This window comes from Gadus chalcogrammus, unplaced genomic scaffold (assembly GCF_026213295.1).
Source record: "Gadus chalcogrammus isolate NIFS_2021 unplaced genomic scaffold, NIFS_Gcha_1.0 GACHA072, whole genome shotgun sequence".
In the NCBI taxonomy this organism is placed as follows: domain Eukaryota; kingdom Metazoa; phylum Chordata; class Actinopteri; order Gadiformes; family Gadidae; genus Gadus; species Gadus chalcogrammus.
The window spans coordinates 1-17,921 of NW_026613507.1; the positions used below are offsets into that span (position 1 = coordinate 1).

The following is a 17,921-nucleotide window of genomic DNA, read 5'->3' on the forward strand; positions in this document are numbered from 1 at the left end:
GACGGAAAGTCGCGGTGCCGAGATGATGCCTCATGAACCACCAAAGTGGTTTGTGCTCGAAGCTTCAATGGAGTACGCTAGGGACATCTAGGGTGAATGAAATTATGACAACCCAACCAAAAATTGATTTTTGCTTCGTGTGCCGATACAACAATTAAATATTGTGTAGAATTGAAAGTAATTTCAAGTGATACATGGGTGTGAGGTGCCATTCCTAAAATGGCACAGAAGCTCCTGCTAGAAAATAAATCATTTGGCAAAGTGTGTCCTCAGCAGACCGTTTTATCCAAAGCGACTTCATACGGTAAATTACACACATTGGACCACCTGACGTCAGAGTCAACCCAGCAAGGCGACAGTCCAGCTGTCAAGAGCAAAGTGACAGGGACCAACAAAAACCACTGAGCTAGGAGGAGCTGGGGTAAGGAACTAGCACCCTACCGGTTACAAGTCAAACTGCTCTACCTCCTGAGCTAAGCGCTACCCACACTGCATGATAACTGAGAAGGAGGTGATTTGATTTAATAGCCATTAAAGTCGAAATCTCCCGCCAATACTGAACCCATATTTCGAAGCAGTAGCCCGAGGCGAAGCCTCGAACGTCACACCCTACGTCATTTCGCCAACGTGAATCCTACTCGAAGCGGAGCTTCGCTGGGGGAGGAGCCGACATACTCGACACACGCCCCGATGCCTCGACGCAAAACGTAACCTCTAGTGTTGACTAGTCGGCGCCAACGTTAATAAGTAACTCTTATTAACTCAGCAAAGGGATGTTAGCCGTCGACATTTTCCCCAGATGTTCTAATTATGTTTCATTGTTAGACGTTTGATCTGGACTCAAGCTGTAGGCCTACCAGTCAGATGATTAACTCAGTGGAGGAGGTGAGACACCATATCAATACTTTAAACATCTGTTCATGCAACATTGGTGAGTTAATCACCATTAAATACGATCAGATAAGACCAATGTGTTCATGAAAGGGCCCCTCCATGGAGAGAATGGCAATTTAGGAGAACGATATGTTACGTATTTTAAGAATCTAAGCTACCCACACATAGACCCAATGAAGACCAAACATATTAGCCGTAAATACCATACATAGCCACAAGGGGAGCCTTACTGAAGGCTGCAATAGATACTTTATCCACAGAGGGCAGCACCACAGACCAAGCGAGGAAAACCGAGGATTACGTCCCACCGGTTTTCTGCAAGTCTTCCGGTCCTCCGAGTCGATAAGAAAGCCTCCACATCGTGGAGACAGGTAGAACTCTCCAGGCTAAGCTAGGACATCGGTGGGTTAGTGTCTTGGACTAGCTAGGAGAACACTCTCGCACGTGCTAAGGCACATCTTCAATCTCTCTTAACTTCAGAGCATCAGTTTACCATACCGAAAATACTTTATACAAATAAAGTATCTTTAAAGCTATTCCTTTGGATTCGACCCCTCTTTCCTTGAAGAACATAATAATTGGTTGACCCCGACGTTCGTGGAAAGTCCGGACCGAGACTGGCGACCGCGAGGCCGTTCGGAAAGCAGTACAAGCTACTTACAGGCGCCACAACAAAGGTAAACAGAACCTGTTGTCAATGACTAAACTCTGTATAGTTAGATTAGTAACATTAGGTGAATAGCTTGTACTGCATCCGTCAGCGGGGACGTGTAATCTCGGACTGGTTTAAATTCATACAGCCGGTTACAAACGGCCTAGAATAAGCAAACAGATTGAAATTAAATAACGAGCTCACGAAGTATAAGGGCTAGGAGTGTGTTTTATATGGGTTTGTAGATAGACTATATGCAATCCTGATTAGATCTAAATGTTCGTACCAACGGGAGACATATCACCTGTGGTTAAGTGTTATTTATTTGGTGAAGCGCCGAAGTTAACCGGGCCACCATAAGGTATATTTATTACCGACCATAAACTTCTGAACTCTTACGGCGGAGTGAGGAAAGGTCAGGTTTTTAACGTTAATCTAGCTTAGTTGCATATTAAACCGGAAGCTTGGCCGTCGTTAGCCAAGGAATTCAAATCCAATTGATTCCTCACAGCCCGGTTCATGTAACATCTGATGTGCAATTTTGGTTAGTATAGAACGCAGCCGTAGAGGTGGACTTACGCAGTAATAACCCATCTGCTATCAAGCGCCTCGCTAACCCGCCGTGGGGACAAACTTGCAGAATCTCTTACTTCTTATAGAGATCCAATACATGCTTTTGACTAGAGCTACCTGGGTCAAAACTAGTTTGTCTCTACAGCCCTTTGGATGTACCACGTGGTGTACGATTTAAGGGGACCCTCGTCTTGGAAAACGTGCAGTTCCTTTGTTCATACCATCAGTCGTTATAGTCGAACTCCTTTTTTGAAATAGACGCCATTTCTCTAAAGCAACGGGGGCTCAACTTAAGTGTTACATCCTCTCTCTCTCTCTTTCTTTCTTTCTTTCTTTCTTTCTTTCTCTCTCTCTCTCTCTCTTGCAATCGGTAGGAGATGAATGGTCAGTCTTTTGTTAAGACTGAAAACCTCTGACCTAGGCACAAAGCAGATCTCTCTCTCAGTGCGGTGCTAATTTGTGGCTGGTCGCAGTCAGGTAGGACTGGAACAACTAGAATAGTTGTTGTCTTTTTCTCCATACCCTAGGGAAACCCTTTGATAACCCACAACCCGTTCCGTCTCTATAGTCTGGTCGTAAACTCAGCCCCCCTCCCCAATCTTTGTCCCAATATCCCCATATCCTATCGTAACTCACCCCCCCCTCCCCACCACTTCTGTCATCTGTCCCCACATTCTAATTGTAAACCCCCTTCACACCCTTTCATCTCTCTTCCGCAGGCCTGGGAGTAAAAGCCCCCCCCCATTTTTATTTTTTCACTTCTCCACCTTATATCCACCCTCTCCGCAGGTTCCTGATGCAGATCCTGTCCCCATCCCATGAATGTGTATGTTTATTCACAGGGTACATCACAGCACGACGTGCGAACCTAGTGTGTGCTTGGTCATCTAAGTGTTGGATATAGGTAATAGGTTATCACAGCCTTTTGTCGTTCAGATAGAAATCAAGAAAACGTTTCTTTATCGATAATAAGTTGTGAATCCGAAAACCCAAACACCTTTAGTACTTCACAGCCCCTGTGCCGCCGGACCCCCACCCCCACCTAACCTTCCCCCTCTCTCTCACTCACTCCACTGTCTCTCGCGCTCTCTCTCCCCGCTCCCTCTTCCTCTCCTCTCTCTTTCACTCACTCACTCACTCACTCACTCAACTTTGATACTCACTCACTCACTCTCTCTTCTTCTGACAAATAGGTAGGGTCTGCCAATGGTAGTAGTCTTTTGTTAAGACTGCATGATCTCTGACCCTGGGACAAAAGCGATCTATGTCTCTCCTCTCCCCCTCTCTCCCCTCTCCCCCCCCTCTCTCTCACCCTCTCATCTCTCTAATCTCTCTCTCTCCTACAAGTCCCCCCCCAGTCAAGGGTCTGATATGGTTTTTCAGTCTTTTGTTAATGTTTAAGACTGCATGACCTGACCCTGGACAATAGCAGATCTCTCTCGCTCTCTCTCCACCAGGCTCCCTCTTCCTCTCCTCCTCTCTCTCTCTATCAATCACTCCACTCTCTCTCTCTTCTGCAAATAGTAGGGTCTGCAATGGTAGGTCTTTTGTTAAGACTGCATGATCTCGACGGGACAAAGCAGATCTCTCTCCTCTTCGCTCCCCCTCTCTCACTCTCCCCCCCCCCCCCCCTCTCTCTCTCACCCTCTCATCTCCTATCTCTCTCTCTCTCTCTATCCTGCAACTCGTGGGTCGAGGCCAGTCTTTTGTTAAGAATGCAGACCTCGACCGGGACTAGCAGATCTCTCTCGCTCTCTCTCCCCCGATCCATCTTCCTCTTCCTCACTCACTCACTCACTCACCACTCACTCACTCACCCACTCACTAACTCTCTCTCACTTTGTTGTAAGAATATGCTTTTGGGCAACAGGAAGGTTGTTCACCAGATTCAATACGGAATATTGAAGACGTAATTAAGTTGTACAAATCTTGTAACTCCCAATTCCTCGCTCTTTCTCTCGTCTGCCTGCCTGTCTAAAGGTAGGCCCTCCCTCACCCTTTAAATTCCTTCCCCAATCCTTTAGTCCCTATCTCCCACCCCCCCCACAGAATAGCTTTGTCTTTAATGCCCCACTGGCGTCGTTTTGAGTACTTGTAGTTAACGATTGTTCATGGTTATGGGTGCGAGGTAAGGTCCTCCACTATCGGTCTCTGTGAAGATCGAGCCACAAAAGAACATTAACGAGAGTTCCAATCTCCTCCTCCACTGTCTTAATGAACCCCATCCCCACCACCAATCTTCCTCCCTCTAACCCTCATCATAAAGAACACCCCCCAGCCTCTCCCACCGCCACATCTCTCTCTGTGTCGCTTTTTTTTTAACAACGATAACTTTTATATATACATGTACACACAGCGCGGAGAAAGTGTACTGAGAGCGCAAAATGCGGTTAAGTGGTAGCCTTATGCCATAAGGTACCACAGTGTTCAGCCGGACAGATAGAACTCAGAAGTTTCTGTAGTCGGCTGATACGTATGTAGTATGCACCGCAGCCATATTTGTAGTTCTTGATAGTGCCGCCCCTACTCGTTAACACGAGATTATTCCAATTACATCTCAACATCTCCAAATGTACCACAAGTATATAACTATTATTAGTCCCAACTAGACGTCCCCCCAACTTTCCAAGTAGCCGATCTCTTGCATTTTGTAACTAAATTTGTTCTCTTTTCTCGTCAGGCCTTGCAACCCGAGCAGTAATGGATGCCCGACATTCATCATTTTAATCGTTAACATTACTACAAATATTCTCTTTTAATCAGGAAGCAACGATCAGTTGCCCATCATCATCATTTTACTTCTGTGCATAATATTAATTTCTCTTTTCTCCTTTAGGAGGTGGCAACACAAGCAATTCTAGTTGCCAAACACTCATCTTTTACTTCTCTGCATTGATCGTAATTCTTTCTCTCTCCAGGAAATGGCAGTATAAGAACGAATGCCAAACACTGACAGTAATTATTTTTTCAGGTTGCTGAGCACTTCTGTCTATTATACATGCGTTTGTATAGCAAGACAGGTAGAGAACCAGCTGGTTTCAAATAGACACGGGGTTCAACTGCTAGAATAATATGTTGAATAATATATGGTGCACATGGTTTTAAACGGTGCCCAAGGAGGGAGTTAGCTCAACTGCGGTAGACACATTACAATACGTTTTTTGCGAATATTAAATGTACATGGCTTAAATTCTGCTATAATCAGCTACTACATACGAATAAACACTGCGTGAAATGTTCAAAGGTCAACTATTGCTTCCGTTGGAGCGATTTGCAATAGATATAATATCGTACCACAATATTACATGCATTATCTGTATTCGACAATTAGGAAAGCCGATTCCAGAAACTAGAGCCTACAAAAGGGCACCAACCCAGAGGTCTTGCATCAACCAGATCCTGTACGGCAGTTACACAGTGATCTTAAAATAGCTAGACCTCCACATCATGAACGGTTAGCCTTTAAAGTTGTCCATAGCGTGCATACCGCTCGTCCACAGAAATCCGGGGTTATCCAGGCCTGGGGTTCTTATTAGAAGAGTTCTGGGACAACCTCCAATAGAGGAGTCCCCCCCAATAGAGGATCCTGAGGACAAGCGGTAGAAATGCATAGTTCAACAGACCTGACGAGGTCCAAAATACCAAAATAAGAAATGGTTAGGATTGGTTAATTTTAATGCGCATGGCTGAAGCAATGCGCAAGGAGGTGTGAATATTGTGAATATTAAATCAAGGATTGAAAGTGTGTAGCAAGACAGATCACAGACCAGAAGCTGTCCGATCCAGAGAATCCTTCACCAACGTCGTTGACACCTGGCGAGTGGATCTGGTGTGAAAAAACACCATCGAAAGACCTAGAAGACCGGTGGAAGGGGCCATACAAGTATTCTTGGCCAAACCCTTTTCTGTTTCTGTAGAGGACCGACGTGGGGCCCAGTGGCACCACCTGAGCCGGTGCCGCAAAGCAGATACTCCTGGCAGATACGCTGGACTGAGACCCTGACCGACCTAGCTGCACTCAAGCCAAGGATCAAACACTCCTCATCCCAGACCGATGGGCCACAGAGTGCCCTTGGGAAAGTACCTCGGTATGGATTCCTTCTGGTAGTCCTGTTCCCAGAAGGAGCGGGAGACAACATCGCCAGGTACCCACCGCCCTAAACCAACAACAACAGGTCAGGTCTCGTTAAGGTACTGTCGAGGGGATAGAAAGTATCTTTGAGCTGAATTTTTGTGATATGCTGCCCTGTGGGACCAGGAAGGACCGGGTCTACCAGGCAGAAAAAGTACATGTGCGTACGCACCAGACGAGACGGTAGCTACATGAGAGATTATTCCTGCGAGGCGTGGTTTCAGACATCGTGGCTTACCCATCCTGGGGTACAAGGAGGGCTATTATCCCCTGAGGTCCAACTACAAGGAAATCCAAAGGGAATCTCCATTACCAGAAGATTATATGCTATAAAGAAGTCTGGAGCAATAATGGTCTAGCAGTCAAGGGAGAGTCAATATTCATAAAGTTAAGGCAGATTTACTCATTCCCGAAAACAGATCTCATAAGACAGACAAAGGCCTGGTTTTTCGTAACGTAAGTGCAGGATACTTATGGGGAGGACCTAAAGGCTAGTTATCAATCTATCAGGAGTTGCATGCGGTCCCAATAAATTTCCATCTAGAGGGACGTATGATTCCTTAGGAGCGCCTCATCTCTCACCACCCACCGGTAGTGCACCCAAATGAAGGGACGCACGAAGAATATTGGGAGGTAAAGACGGGTGAGCTTGATCAGAACATGTGGTTAAAATGGATGAACTACACGGCCCGGGCCAGGGCAAGACCAAACTGCATTATCTGTGCCGCCGGCCGCCCCTCCTTGACCACAGCCCCCGCTAGAATCACCCCGCATTATTCACCGCAAGGTTTTGTTGTCTATTGGAATTATTCGTGGACGGCCACATCCCAGGGTGCACAATTGCATAAAATCCAGACTAAATAACATGTATCCTCAGACCCCGATTAGATCTTACCCCCAAGATTTGAAGTTAATTTAACTCCGGACTATCATTGTATCACAGGAAGGGGAACAGGGAGAAAGGTGGGAACATTTCCTCTTGACTCTTGTAACACCACTATGAGAGATAAATTGTTGTCCAATATGACCCGTGCCCGTAGTGATATATGGTGGTTCTGTGGAGGGTCTGATCCTCAGGGGAGTTCTCCCCTTTGAATTCTCAGGAACTGCGCAACTTCATACAGTTAATAATGCCCATCTACATTTACCCGATAGCAAGACGGTGATGGATCTCACATTATCAGCCAACGGTGGTCTCCCGGACTTGACCCGTCGGAAACGAGAGTATGCACCAGTCCCGGGTAGTTTTGATAAAAACATATACATAGACGCAATAGGAGTACCGCCGAGGGGTCCCCAACGAACAAGTCAAAGCCCGGAATCAGGTAGCGGCAGGATTTGAATCAGTTCTATTTGGTGGTCTACTATTAATAAAAATGTGACTGGATAAATTACATATACTATAATCAACAACGGTTTGTTAATTTTACAGAAGAGGCAGTCAAAGGGACACTGTCCGAACAATTGGATGCCACCTCCCGGATGACCTATCAGAATAGGCTAGCTTTAGATATGTTATTAGCAGAACGAGGAGGGGTTGCGGGATGATAGGGACAACATGTTGTACATTTATCCCCAATAACACAGCCAACAGATGGGTCCGTGGCCAGGGCATTGGCTGGACTGCAATCCCTCAGTTGGAGTTGGCCGAGAACTCCGGTATTGGTGACCCAATAGCTGGATGGAGGGAGAACCTGTTTGGTAAGTGGAGAGGTATGATCCAGTCAGTACTCATCGCGGGAATAGTGCAGTAGCCGTGTTAATTGTTGTCGGCTGCTGTTGTATTCCCTGCGCACGAGGGCTACTGAATCGGCTGATCACCACAGCATTGGGCGCCACAAAAGTGCCAGGTGACATTCATGCTTACGTAGGAATCAGATATAATCCGTTGACTTGAATGAGATACCACCTGAGGAGCCTGAACCTATCCAATTACAATATATAGAATAAAATGCCACCATTTGTAGCACCTGTTGTCTAAGATAATCAATATCTGGATTTACTTGAATAATTAATTATTGACCACCAAGACGAGTATGTGCTTGTTATTATATAGTATTGTTGGTTGTGAGTACAACTCGTTATTTCTGAATCGCTGCATTAATAATGGTACAGTTGATCTTCCTTGAGGCGATTGTTTTACAGGCCACCTGTTACTGACACGACGACGACGGAGAACTGTTTGAAGGCTCCCATGATGTAGGAGTAACCTCTCTGAGTTGAGCCCTTGACAAGGAGGGACGAGTCTTGGGTTCATGAATTACAGGCCAGACGGCGACAGAAAAAACAATGACTGCAATAATAACAGCCCAAAACCACCCACATGAACCGGCGCACCAAAACACGAAGATCACCTGAACCCCCCAAATCTATGCCCAAACCACCCACATGAACCGGCGCACCAATACACGAAGATCACCTGAACCCCCCAAATCCATGATAGCTTGTCAATTATTTTGAAATTTTAAAATTGTATTATGTCTACCAATTTTTACTTTACTTTTCACATGATGAAAATTGTATGGCCTTGTAGCACATAACCAAAAGTATTAGCTCAGGATTTCTATGAATAGTTTTGTTTGTGTGATATTTGGCCATGTGATTGTATGATAACAAGATTTATGTTCATTGTTGTATTGTTAAATAATGACCTGTATTCCCAATGAGACCCACAAGGTGGATGCCATTTCAGTATTATGAGCCCGTTGTGGTTTTTCCCTCTATTCAAGAGTTTTCCACAACGGTAGATGGTGTTGATCCTAATTTGACTATGTTTTCGGTGTGGTAAATGGTTTTTATGGTTTAAAATATATTGTATGGTCATCTGAGATGACCAAGGAGGGACTGTTACGTATTTTAAGAATCTAAGCTACCCACACATAGACCCAATGAAGACCAAACATATTAGCCGTAAATACCATACATAGCCACAAGGGGAGCCTTACTGAAGGCTGCAATAGATACTTTATCCACAGAGGGCAGCACCACAGACCAAGCGAGGAAAACCGAGGATTACGTCCCACGGTTTTCTGCAAGTCTTCCGGTCCTCCGAGTCGATAAGAAAGCCTCCACATCGTGGAGACAGGTAGAACTCTCCAGGCTAAGCTAGGGCATCGGTGGGTTAGTGTCTTGGACTAGCTAGGAGAACACTCTCGCACGTGCTAAGGCACATCTTCAATCTCTCTTAACTTCAGAGCATCAGTTTACCATACCGAAAATACTTTATACAAATAAAGTATCTTTAAAGCTATTCCTTTGGATTCGACCCCTCTTTCCTTGAAGAACATAATAGATATTACTTTATTTATGCAAAATATGTGGGATTTACAACAGTTAATTGGCTGCTCTATAGCAACTGTTGACTTTGATAGATTCAGTATTACCTAGAATGTGTTACGGTTGTAGTTAAGGTTGTTTATCTACGAAGTGGTAAGGTTAGATGAACAGTATTGGACATTATGTTGTCTGTTTGTGTTGAAGGAGGACATTGCGGATATCAGGGCCTACTTTTCCACAACAAAATGGAACCGCCTCTGTATGGCAGAGAAAAAAAGATTCCTGCAGATCAAGGAAAACCATTTGGTTATGTCGTCTCTTGGTAAACCACTCATAGTTAAATACTATTTTACTGAGTACATTGCTATACATACAGACACAGGTGATGCTGCTGTACACATCACTGTGTGTGTGTGTGTGTGTGTGTGTGTGTGTGTGTGTGTGTGTGTGTGTGTGTGTGTGTGTGTGTGTGTGTGTGTGTGTGTGTGTGTGTGTGTGTGTGTGTGTGTGTCAGGCCTGTCCTTTGTGGCTCCAGCCTTCATGAGGAGAGAGAAGCCCGGCCAGGTGAGAGTCTGCTCACCTGAAGAGACGGACTATGAGGAGGAGCAGCTCTGGACCTCTGGATTGACCGGTACAAAGACATTTACAAGACATTTCTGGAAGGAGTAATGTGCAGTGAACATTATCCCTTTCAAAGCCCTGAAGATACATTAGCCTGCAAATACTGCTTAATCATTTGACCAAAGATATAGCAACAAAAAGGGGTTTTATTGATTTAAAGGGATTTTATTGCATCTGAAAAAAGGAAAACCTGTACTAAACATATTTAACAATAGGTTGTACCTCATAGTAAATTAGCAGGTTATATTACCCATTTTAGTCAGTTAGTTGAAGTGAGTCGTTTATATACTACTTTATAGTCAGTTAGTAGGAGTTAGTAGCATACATCCTTACTTACAGTTAGTCAGATATAGTATGTAAGTTAGGTTTTATACTTCATTGGTCGTTAGTAGCTTATACTACCTTTTTAGTCATTTAGTAGTGAGTAGGATACTTCCTTACTTAGAGTCAGTAAGTAGTTATTTGGTTAAATATTAATTTATCGTAAGTCAGAAAGTTAAATACTACCTTATAGTAAGTTAATAGTAATAGGTTTTATACTGCCTCGTTGTTAATAGCTTCTAAGCTACCTTTAAGTCAGTTAGTCATAGTTAATATAGTACATCCTTACATATGGTCTGTTTGTTGTAGTTAATAGGTCACATCCTAACTCATATAGTCAGTTGTAATAGTTAGCAGGTTACATCCTAACCTAAAGCCAGTTATGTCAGCAGGTGCTCGAGTGTGGAAGCCACCAACAGTCAGACAGGGGTCTCTACAACAGCCCAGTACGTCAGATGCAGTGTCTGTACAGGTATAAAACAGCACACATCACCTTCAGCAGCCTTACCATGTCCTGTCCTCTATGGTACGAGACCTGCTTCATGTCCTGTGTGACAGCAGACTCATGGATTAAGGGTATTAATGACACCAGCACGATGTATAACCTTAGACGTATTGTTGCTAGGAGGTAAGGTACCTACTAGGGGTGTACGGTATAAACGGTGCTGAACGTATACCGGTGTGAATTTGCGCTACGGTATGGATTTTGACGTTACCGTGAGACCGGTGTGACCGGTAGACAATGTTGTGTGTAACGCGTAACAAAGTAAGTAATGCGTTAATACAGTTCCCTGACTACTTTTTCATGTAAAAAGTAAAGTTACGAGCAACTACTGAAAATATGGTAACGAAACATAGTTCCTTTTTCAATTCGGCACCACGTTACTTTTCCCAAGGACAGATTGACAGCGATACTGCCTTCTCAGGCCGTATGCTATTGCGCAAGCACGCAGGCGCGCAGCAAGCCCTCCTGCGTTGCGCAATAGTCCCTTCACAAGCTCTCATTCCACAATGTACGAGACAGACGCTGGTAGCGGGAAGCCGTCTCTGATATCAGACATTGCTTCTCAGGCATTTTGAAAGCCAGTCCTTAACACAAAATGCCAGTGGTGGAACGAGATGACAAACGTTGTCACTGTTTACCTGTCTAAGGACATGGTTCCCTTTCAAAATGTCGATAGAAAGGGCTTTAAAGAGATGGTCAAAACACTCGATCCCAGGTACGCGTTACATGCCCGCACACACTTCAGCCAAATTGAGATGCCAAAACTATACGGCAAGGTCCACAAGCAAGTGGAGAAACAAATCCATACTATTAATCATTAGTGTTTTTCAGAGATGGAAGTAACTTTAATTTAATTTTTTTGATGTGGTTTTGATGCCTTTCCAGTATTTTTCCCCCTTCAGAGGCATTTATATCGAAATTAGAAGATACAATTAACATACAGTGATATAATACCGTTACCGTCTATTCCTCAAATCTTACCGTGATATAGGGCTGGGCGATATTGCAAAAAATATTATCACGATTTTTTTTTTCGATATCGATATTAATCACGATATATAATATAAAAAAAATATATATATATTTTTTTTCTTTTCTCTTATTTTCATTGTTGTTGATAGGCTGTGTGTGTGTGTGTGTGTGTGTGTGTGTGTGTGTGTGTGTGTGTGTGTGTGTGTGTGTGTGTGTGTGTGTGTGTGTGTGTGTGTGTGTGTGTGTGTGTGTGTGTGTGTGTGTGCACCAGGTAATGGGCGTGTACTTAGGCATTAACCGCAAAACTGCGATCTGACTATTTTGTTTATTTCTGCCGCATTGGCTGTCAGGTAAATCCACATCAGAAATGTTGTTTAAAAAAAAACAAAAAAAAAAACAACCTTTTTTTCATATCGAGCATTTATGTCTAATGCTTATCGCCGTAATCGACGTGAGATTTATCGCGATTAATAATCGTTATCGCCCAGCCCTACCGTGATGTACATTTTAGTCCATACCGTACAGCCCTAGCACCTACCCACATTAAAAAAACTGGGAGTACTCCTAACTAGACGTTCTGTCTGTCAGAGTCTCTCAGGGCGGGGGTGGAGTGACCAGGAGGTCTCTGGAGGGACCACTCCTTCTCATCCAGAGATCGACCCCCCCGGAGGAGGAGTAGAGAGGGGCTCTGCAGTCCAGGAGGAGGTCTCCTTGGGTTAGCTCTGATCCCACCACTGCTTCACTGCAATAACACCTTTTTGTGCACGTATAGTCTGTAACTGTGTGTGTGTGTGTGTGTGTGTGTGTGTGTGTGTGTGTGTGTGTGTGTGTGTGTGTGTGTGTGTGTGTGTGTGTGTGTGTGTGTGTGTGTGTGTGTGTGTGTCAGTTCTCCATGAACATTTGCAGGGCTCAAGTGTTTATTCAAGAGAGACGAACCTGAGAAATGTTCTCAGAGTTAACTACCAAGAACCGGAAGTACCTAAGGATGACGACTACTTCTGTAAGAGGGCTCCTCTGTCTCTGTCTCTGTCTCTGTCTCTGTCTCTGTCTCTGTCTCTGTCTCTCTGTCTCTGTCTCTGTCTCTGTCTCTGTCTCTGTCTCTGTCTCTGTCTCTGTCTCTGTCTCTGTCTCTCTCTCTGTCTCTGTCTCTCTCTCCCCACCTCTTTTTCCCCACCTCTTTTTCATTCACAAACCAATTTTTAATCTTCCTGTTTCTGTCTATTTAATATAGATTTGTAGCTGAAGCTCTTTTGGACATAATAAATAAATGAACTTTCTCCAGTCTGTGATGAGTGTAGGACTTTCTTCCTCGAAGAGTGCGAGGTCCACGGTCCTATCGTCTTCGTGGCTGATCGCCCCGTTGCTGTCAGAGAGAAAGACAGAGCCAAGAAGACGCTGCCCGCTGGGTTTGAGGTATATGTCGTACTTTAACACAACAAAGTTCTCCCCGTCCAATGAGACGGTATAACATTCATTGTTTAATACATTTCCCAGCTAATGTATATAAAAACAGTAATGTGAACAGTTATATTGCCAAAGCAGATGGATATATCTCTCCCCCAATGGTTCTTCTTCCTGAATCGTGCTTTCCGTCTATCTCTCCCTCTCTCCCCCCATTTCCCTCTATCTGCCTCTCTTTGTGACTCCCTCTCTGAACCCCCCCCCCTGTCCCAACCCCCTCTTTCCTTTCCTCCCTCCCTCTTCCTGTCTAAATCTATCTCTTTCTCACTTGTTTCCCAACTACTCATCTCCATTCATTTCTTATCATATCTTATCTTCCTCTCCCCCCCCTCCATCTCACCACCTCTCTTCCTCTCTCCATTCCTCTCACCTCTCTTTGTCTCTCCCTGCCTCATTCTCTCTACATCTCTCTTCTCCATGTGTCTCCATCTCGCTCTCCTCTACCTCTCTTGTATTCTATCTCTCCTCCCTCCTCCACCTCTCCCTCCCTCTATGTATTCCTCTCACTCTACGACTCTCCTCCTCTCTCCGTCTCTGTCTCATGTGGGGTAGATCAGAGATTCTGGGATCCCTGGGGCCGGTCTAGGGGTGTTTTACTGTGGAGACGGTGGCCTTCCCATTGGAACACACTTTGGACCCTACGAAGGACACAGGACAGATGAAGAGGGAGCCCTAGAGTGGATGCTCCTGGGAGGTCAGTGTGTTTGTATTCATTTATTTTGATCTAGTCTTGTATGTGTGCTTTTGTGTTTATTGGATGGCATAGAGTCTGATTAACACATTTCTCCAGATCTACAAGAGCAGACACAATGATTACATTGATGCAAAGAGAGAGACACTTTCTAACTGGATGAGGTAGGACCCTATTCACTTTTATACCATCTACTGCATGAATAATGTTCACAATTTTCTTACTTACATTACTTGATTGATAACATTTATATTTCTCCATGTCTGTTATCTGATTAGATCCACAATATTTTCTGTGTTGCTATGACATGTGCAGAAGATACACTGTAAAGGTGTGTTGACGTACCTGTCTGTGTGTTAGGTACGTCAATTGTGCTCGTAATGAAGAGGAACAGAACCTAATAGCGTTTCAGCACAAAGGAGGGATTCTGTATCGCTCCTGTGGCCTCGTGACTTCAGGAGCAGAGCTCTTGGTCTGGTATGGGGACGAATACGCCAGACATCTGGGAATCGGATTTGATAGACTGTGGAACAACAAGAGCTCTACTAAGGTCTGCCTTTCTGTCAGGGTTTGGTTTCTATGCGGCACTTCATGACCACATCTCTCATTTTAATTCAAAAGAGCTTGGACAATAAACATCTACATTAACAAAGCAGTCAAGAAATTATACAGGAAATAGTAAAGTTTTAACATAAATTTCAATATAATAAACAAAAGATGACAACATAATAGGAAATATATTCTTACTTGGAAAAATGTCTAAATGAAAAATATACAGTACCATGGAGGTTTCAAAAAAACAATCCAATTATACAAATTCAGGTATGCTTGATTAGGATGTGCAGCCTTATCAAGCCCCAAAGCCTAAAGCACCTGACTCTGGCCAGGTGAGGCTGCTTAAACCAGCCATCAGCAGCACTCTCAAAAATAAAATACATATGACTCTCTCTTTCTCCTAGGAGGGAAATCCCAGCTGACACCAGCACAGGCTTTCCCCTGTCCCGAGTGTCCGTACTCCTACACGTCTCAGATCTTCCTCCACAAACACATGAAGAGGAGCCATGGCGACCTGTACGGCCGACTGCTGAGGAGTGGAGAAATCAAGGTGGAGCCTAGTCTCCTCCCATACGTCGCAGCCTCCTATCAAGAACCAATCGGAGCCTCCCCGGGAACCGTCCAAAGCACGAGCCAGATTCCAGCAGAAGGAGCCGGACAACACAGATGTGAGAAGTGCAGTAAAACCTTAGTCGCTCTGATAGTCTGAAGAGACACCAGCGCATCCACACGGGAGAGAAACCATACCACTGTAAACAGTGTGGGGAAACATTTAGTCTATCTGGTGAACTGAAGAGACACCAGCGCATCCACACAGGAGAGAAACCATACCAATGTAAACAGTGTGGGAAAACATTTAGACAGTCTGGTCATCTGACTGTACACCAGCGCATCCACACAGGAGAGAAACCATACCACTGTAAACAGTGTGGGAAAACATTTAGTCAGTCTGGTGATCTGAAGAAACACCAGCGCATCCACACGGAGAGAAACCATACCACTGTCAACAGTGTGGGGAAACATTTAGTCTATCTGGTGATCTGAAGAAACACCAGCGCATCCACACAGGAGAGAAACCATACCACTGTAAACAGTGTGGAAAACGTTAGTAGATCTGATACTCTGAAGGAACACCAACGCATCCACACAGGAGAGAAACCATACCACTGTAAACAGTGTGGGAAAACATTTAGTCAATCTGGTCGTCTCAAGCGTCACACACAACTTCACAGAGGAGTCTCCACCCAAACAACCATGTGAAGAAACTAAATGGTTCCCAGACATCTGTTATTCAGATCTAATCGAACATGGTCCTTGCTGTTATATGTTAAAAGGGCACATGAACGGTTAATTGTTTATCTTATCAACTTTATGTATTTATTTATATTCATGTCTGTATGAGTGAAGGTTTTTACCCGAAAAATAGTTTGAGAGAGATAATGTTAACTGAATTATTCTCTGACGTCATTGTTATATTTATTACATTTGTATGTATTTATTTATTTATCCTGTAGAAATTCAAATAAAATCAGATATGCAGTGTGGAGAAGTCTGGTTTTGTCTGGATAGAATAGAAGCAGTCCAACATGTTGGTGAATTATATTTGATATGCTGTTATGTATAACGTAGAATTCAAAGGATGAGCTGAGGTCCCGTTACTGACCACCAGAGGGAACCACAGCTCCACGAAGATGTTCCCCTTCCCCGGATTCAGTGACATTTTGAATTAATTATTGATAATTATGTTTCAATCTTCCATTAATAATTACTATTCACCGTCCTTCAATGGAAGTGAGAAAAAAAGGATGTCTGATTTAAACCGTTGAAGAGGCCTGTGATTTGGTAGGCTAATACAGTGAACAAATGATAGATATATCAACCAGTGGCGGTGGGTCAATAGAGGGCGCTAGGGCGCCGCCCCTCCGTGAAATATTCACTTCAATATACAAAGCTGCAAACTTGTCGCTTTCTGCGACAATCGCCGTTTTCTTGGTCTATTTGGTCATTCACGTGAATCGTGCAGAACCGGAGAGTTTTGTTTTTTGGGGGGGGGGGGGGGGGGGCAATCGTGAAAAGGCCGACAGTCGGCAGACTGGATCTGGCACTCAAATTGTCTTGACCCCGGTGGAGGAGCTGTTAATAAACATAAAATCAGGGCGCCCTGGCATGGAGGGGGTACCTGGAGGTAGCCCATGGAAAGCCAAGAAGGCCACAATCCGGCCCTAGAATGGCGCGGTAAAAGTGCAAAACCGCACGGAAACCGTACGGATTCCGTGCGGTTTGGCAAGAATTCCGTACGGAAACCGTATGGATTCCGTACGGTTTTGAATGACTAATAGCCGCGGCTATTAGTCATTCACTCCGGCTATTAGTCATTCACTCCGGCTATTAGTTATTCACTCCGGCTATTAGGTATGCAGAACGAGCCCCTCCCTCTTCTTTGCTTGACCACTAAGTTTGAAGGCTGTCTAACCAATCAGTGAAGAGAAATACCAGACTAAAGTAACGCATTGTCGAGACTAGAGCTGCAGTGCCTCCATGTTTCGCCGTAACATAAAGCTGTGTTGTCTTTACTAGTTTCACTGCAATGTAATGACCACCACTAGCTAGTGGAAAATACATTTGTGTCTAGTACAGTGTTATGTTAGGCTATAATTGTGATGGCAAAATGTGCGAAATAGCCGTCAATATTCGGGGGTGTCCACATCCCTCGATTGTTGCGTGTCCCCCGATCTAAATGTTCTCAATATGGCATTTCACTATTATATATATATTCCGTTGCGTGGCTGTCCTGGGAGAGCCGTATACGCAGCGTGACTATGACTTTCCGAGCGGATCACGGGGGGCTCTTCAATCATTTATTGAGGGGGGACCGACCAGAGAGTTCTGTACCCTCCTCATCCACCAAATACAGAACTTCTTTATATCTGAAGGTCCTGAGGGCAACACAACCCTGGCCCTGAACAGTGTTGGTAAGCTTTGAATTTAATTTATGGTATTGGGCGTTGCAATTTAGAGTTTTTAACATGCATTTAAAATGAGCAACAAACTTTAATAACCTTGTGCTTTTCCCCTTATCACAGCATTGCAGAAAGGACAGTACAGGCTGGTGGGGAAGATGATTGCCCTCTGCCTGGTGCAGGGGCAGGTCTCTCCGAGATTCCTATCACAGCGCCTCTACAGACAGGTTTGTAAGCTGTCCCCTCTTCCTGCCACTTTGGAAGAGGTGACAGATTACAATTTGAGGACCAAGCTCCAAAAGGCAAGT

General features: G+C 44.4%; 1 protein-coding gene across 1 annotated transcript; it reads left to right on the forward strand.

Moving 5' to 3' along the window:
* Positions 1-550: 550 nt before the first annotated feature.
* Positions 551-14,374, forward strand: LOC130378352 (histone-lysine N-methyltransferase PRDM9-like). Its single transcript, XM_056585133.1, has 9 exons — positions 551-885; positions 9,732-9,849; positions 10,042-10,158; positions 10,862-10,941; positions 12,535-12,661; positions 12,833-12,946; positions 13,229-13,359; positions 13,960-14,101; positions 14,198-14,374. The coding sequence occupies exons 1-9, from the start codon at positions 865-867 to the stop codon at positions 14,218-14,220; spliced, it is 873 nt and encodes a 290-aa protein (XP_056441108.1). The 5' UTR covers positions 551-864; the 3' UTR covers positions 14,221-14,374.
* Positions 14,375-17,921: the final 3,547 nt, after the last annotated feature.

Coding starts and splice junctions, on each gene's coding strand:
- LOC130378352 (XM_056585133.1), top strand. CDS start 865: ATGATTAACTCAGTGGAGGAG. Junction 886..9,731: donor TGATTAACTCAGTGGAGGAG/GTGAGACACCAT, acceptor TTTGTGTTGAAG/GAGGACATTGCGGATATCAG. Junction 10,942..12,534: donor CAGATGCAGTGTCTGTACAG/GTATAAAACAGC, acceptor TCTGTCTGTCAG/AGTCTCTCAGGGCGGGGGTG.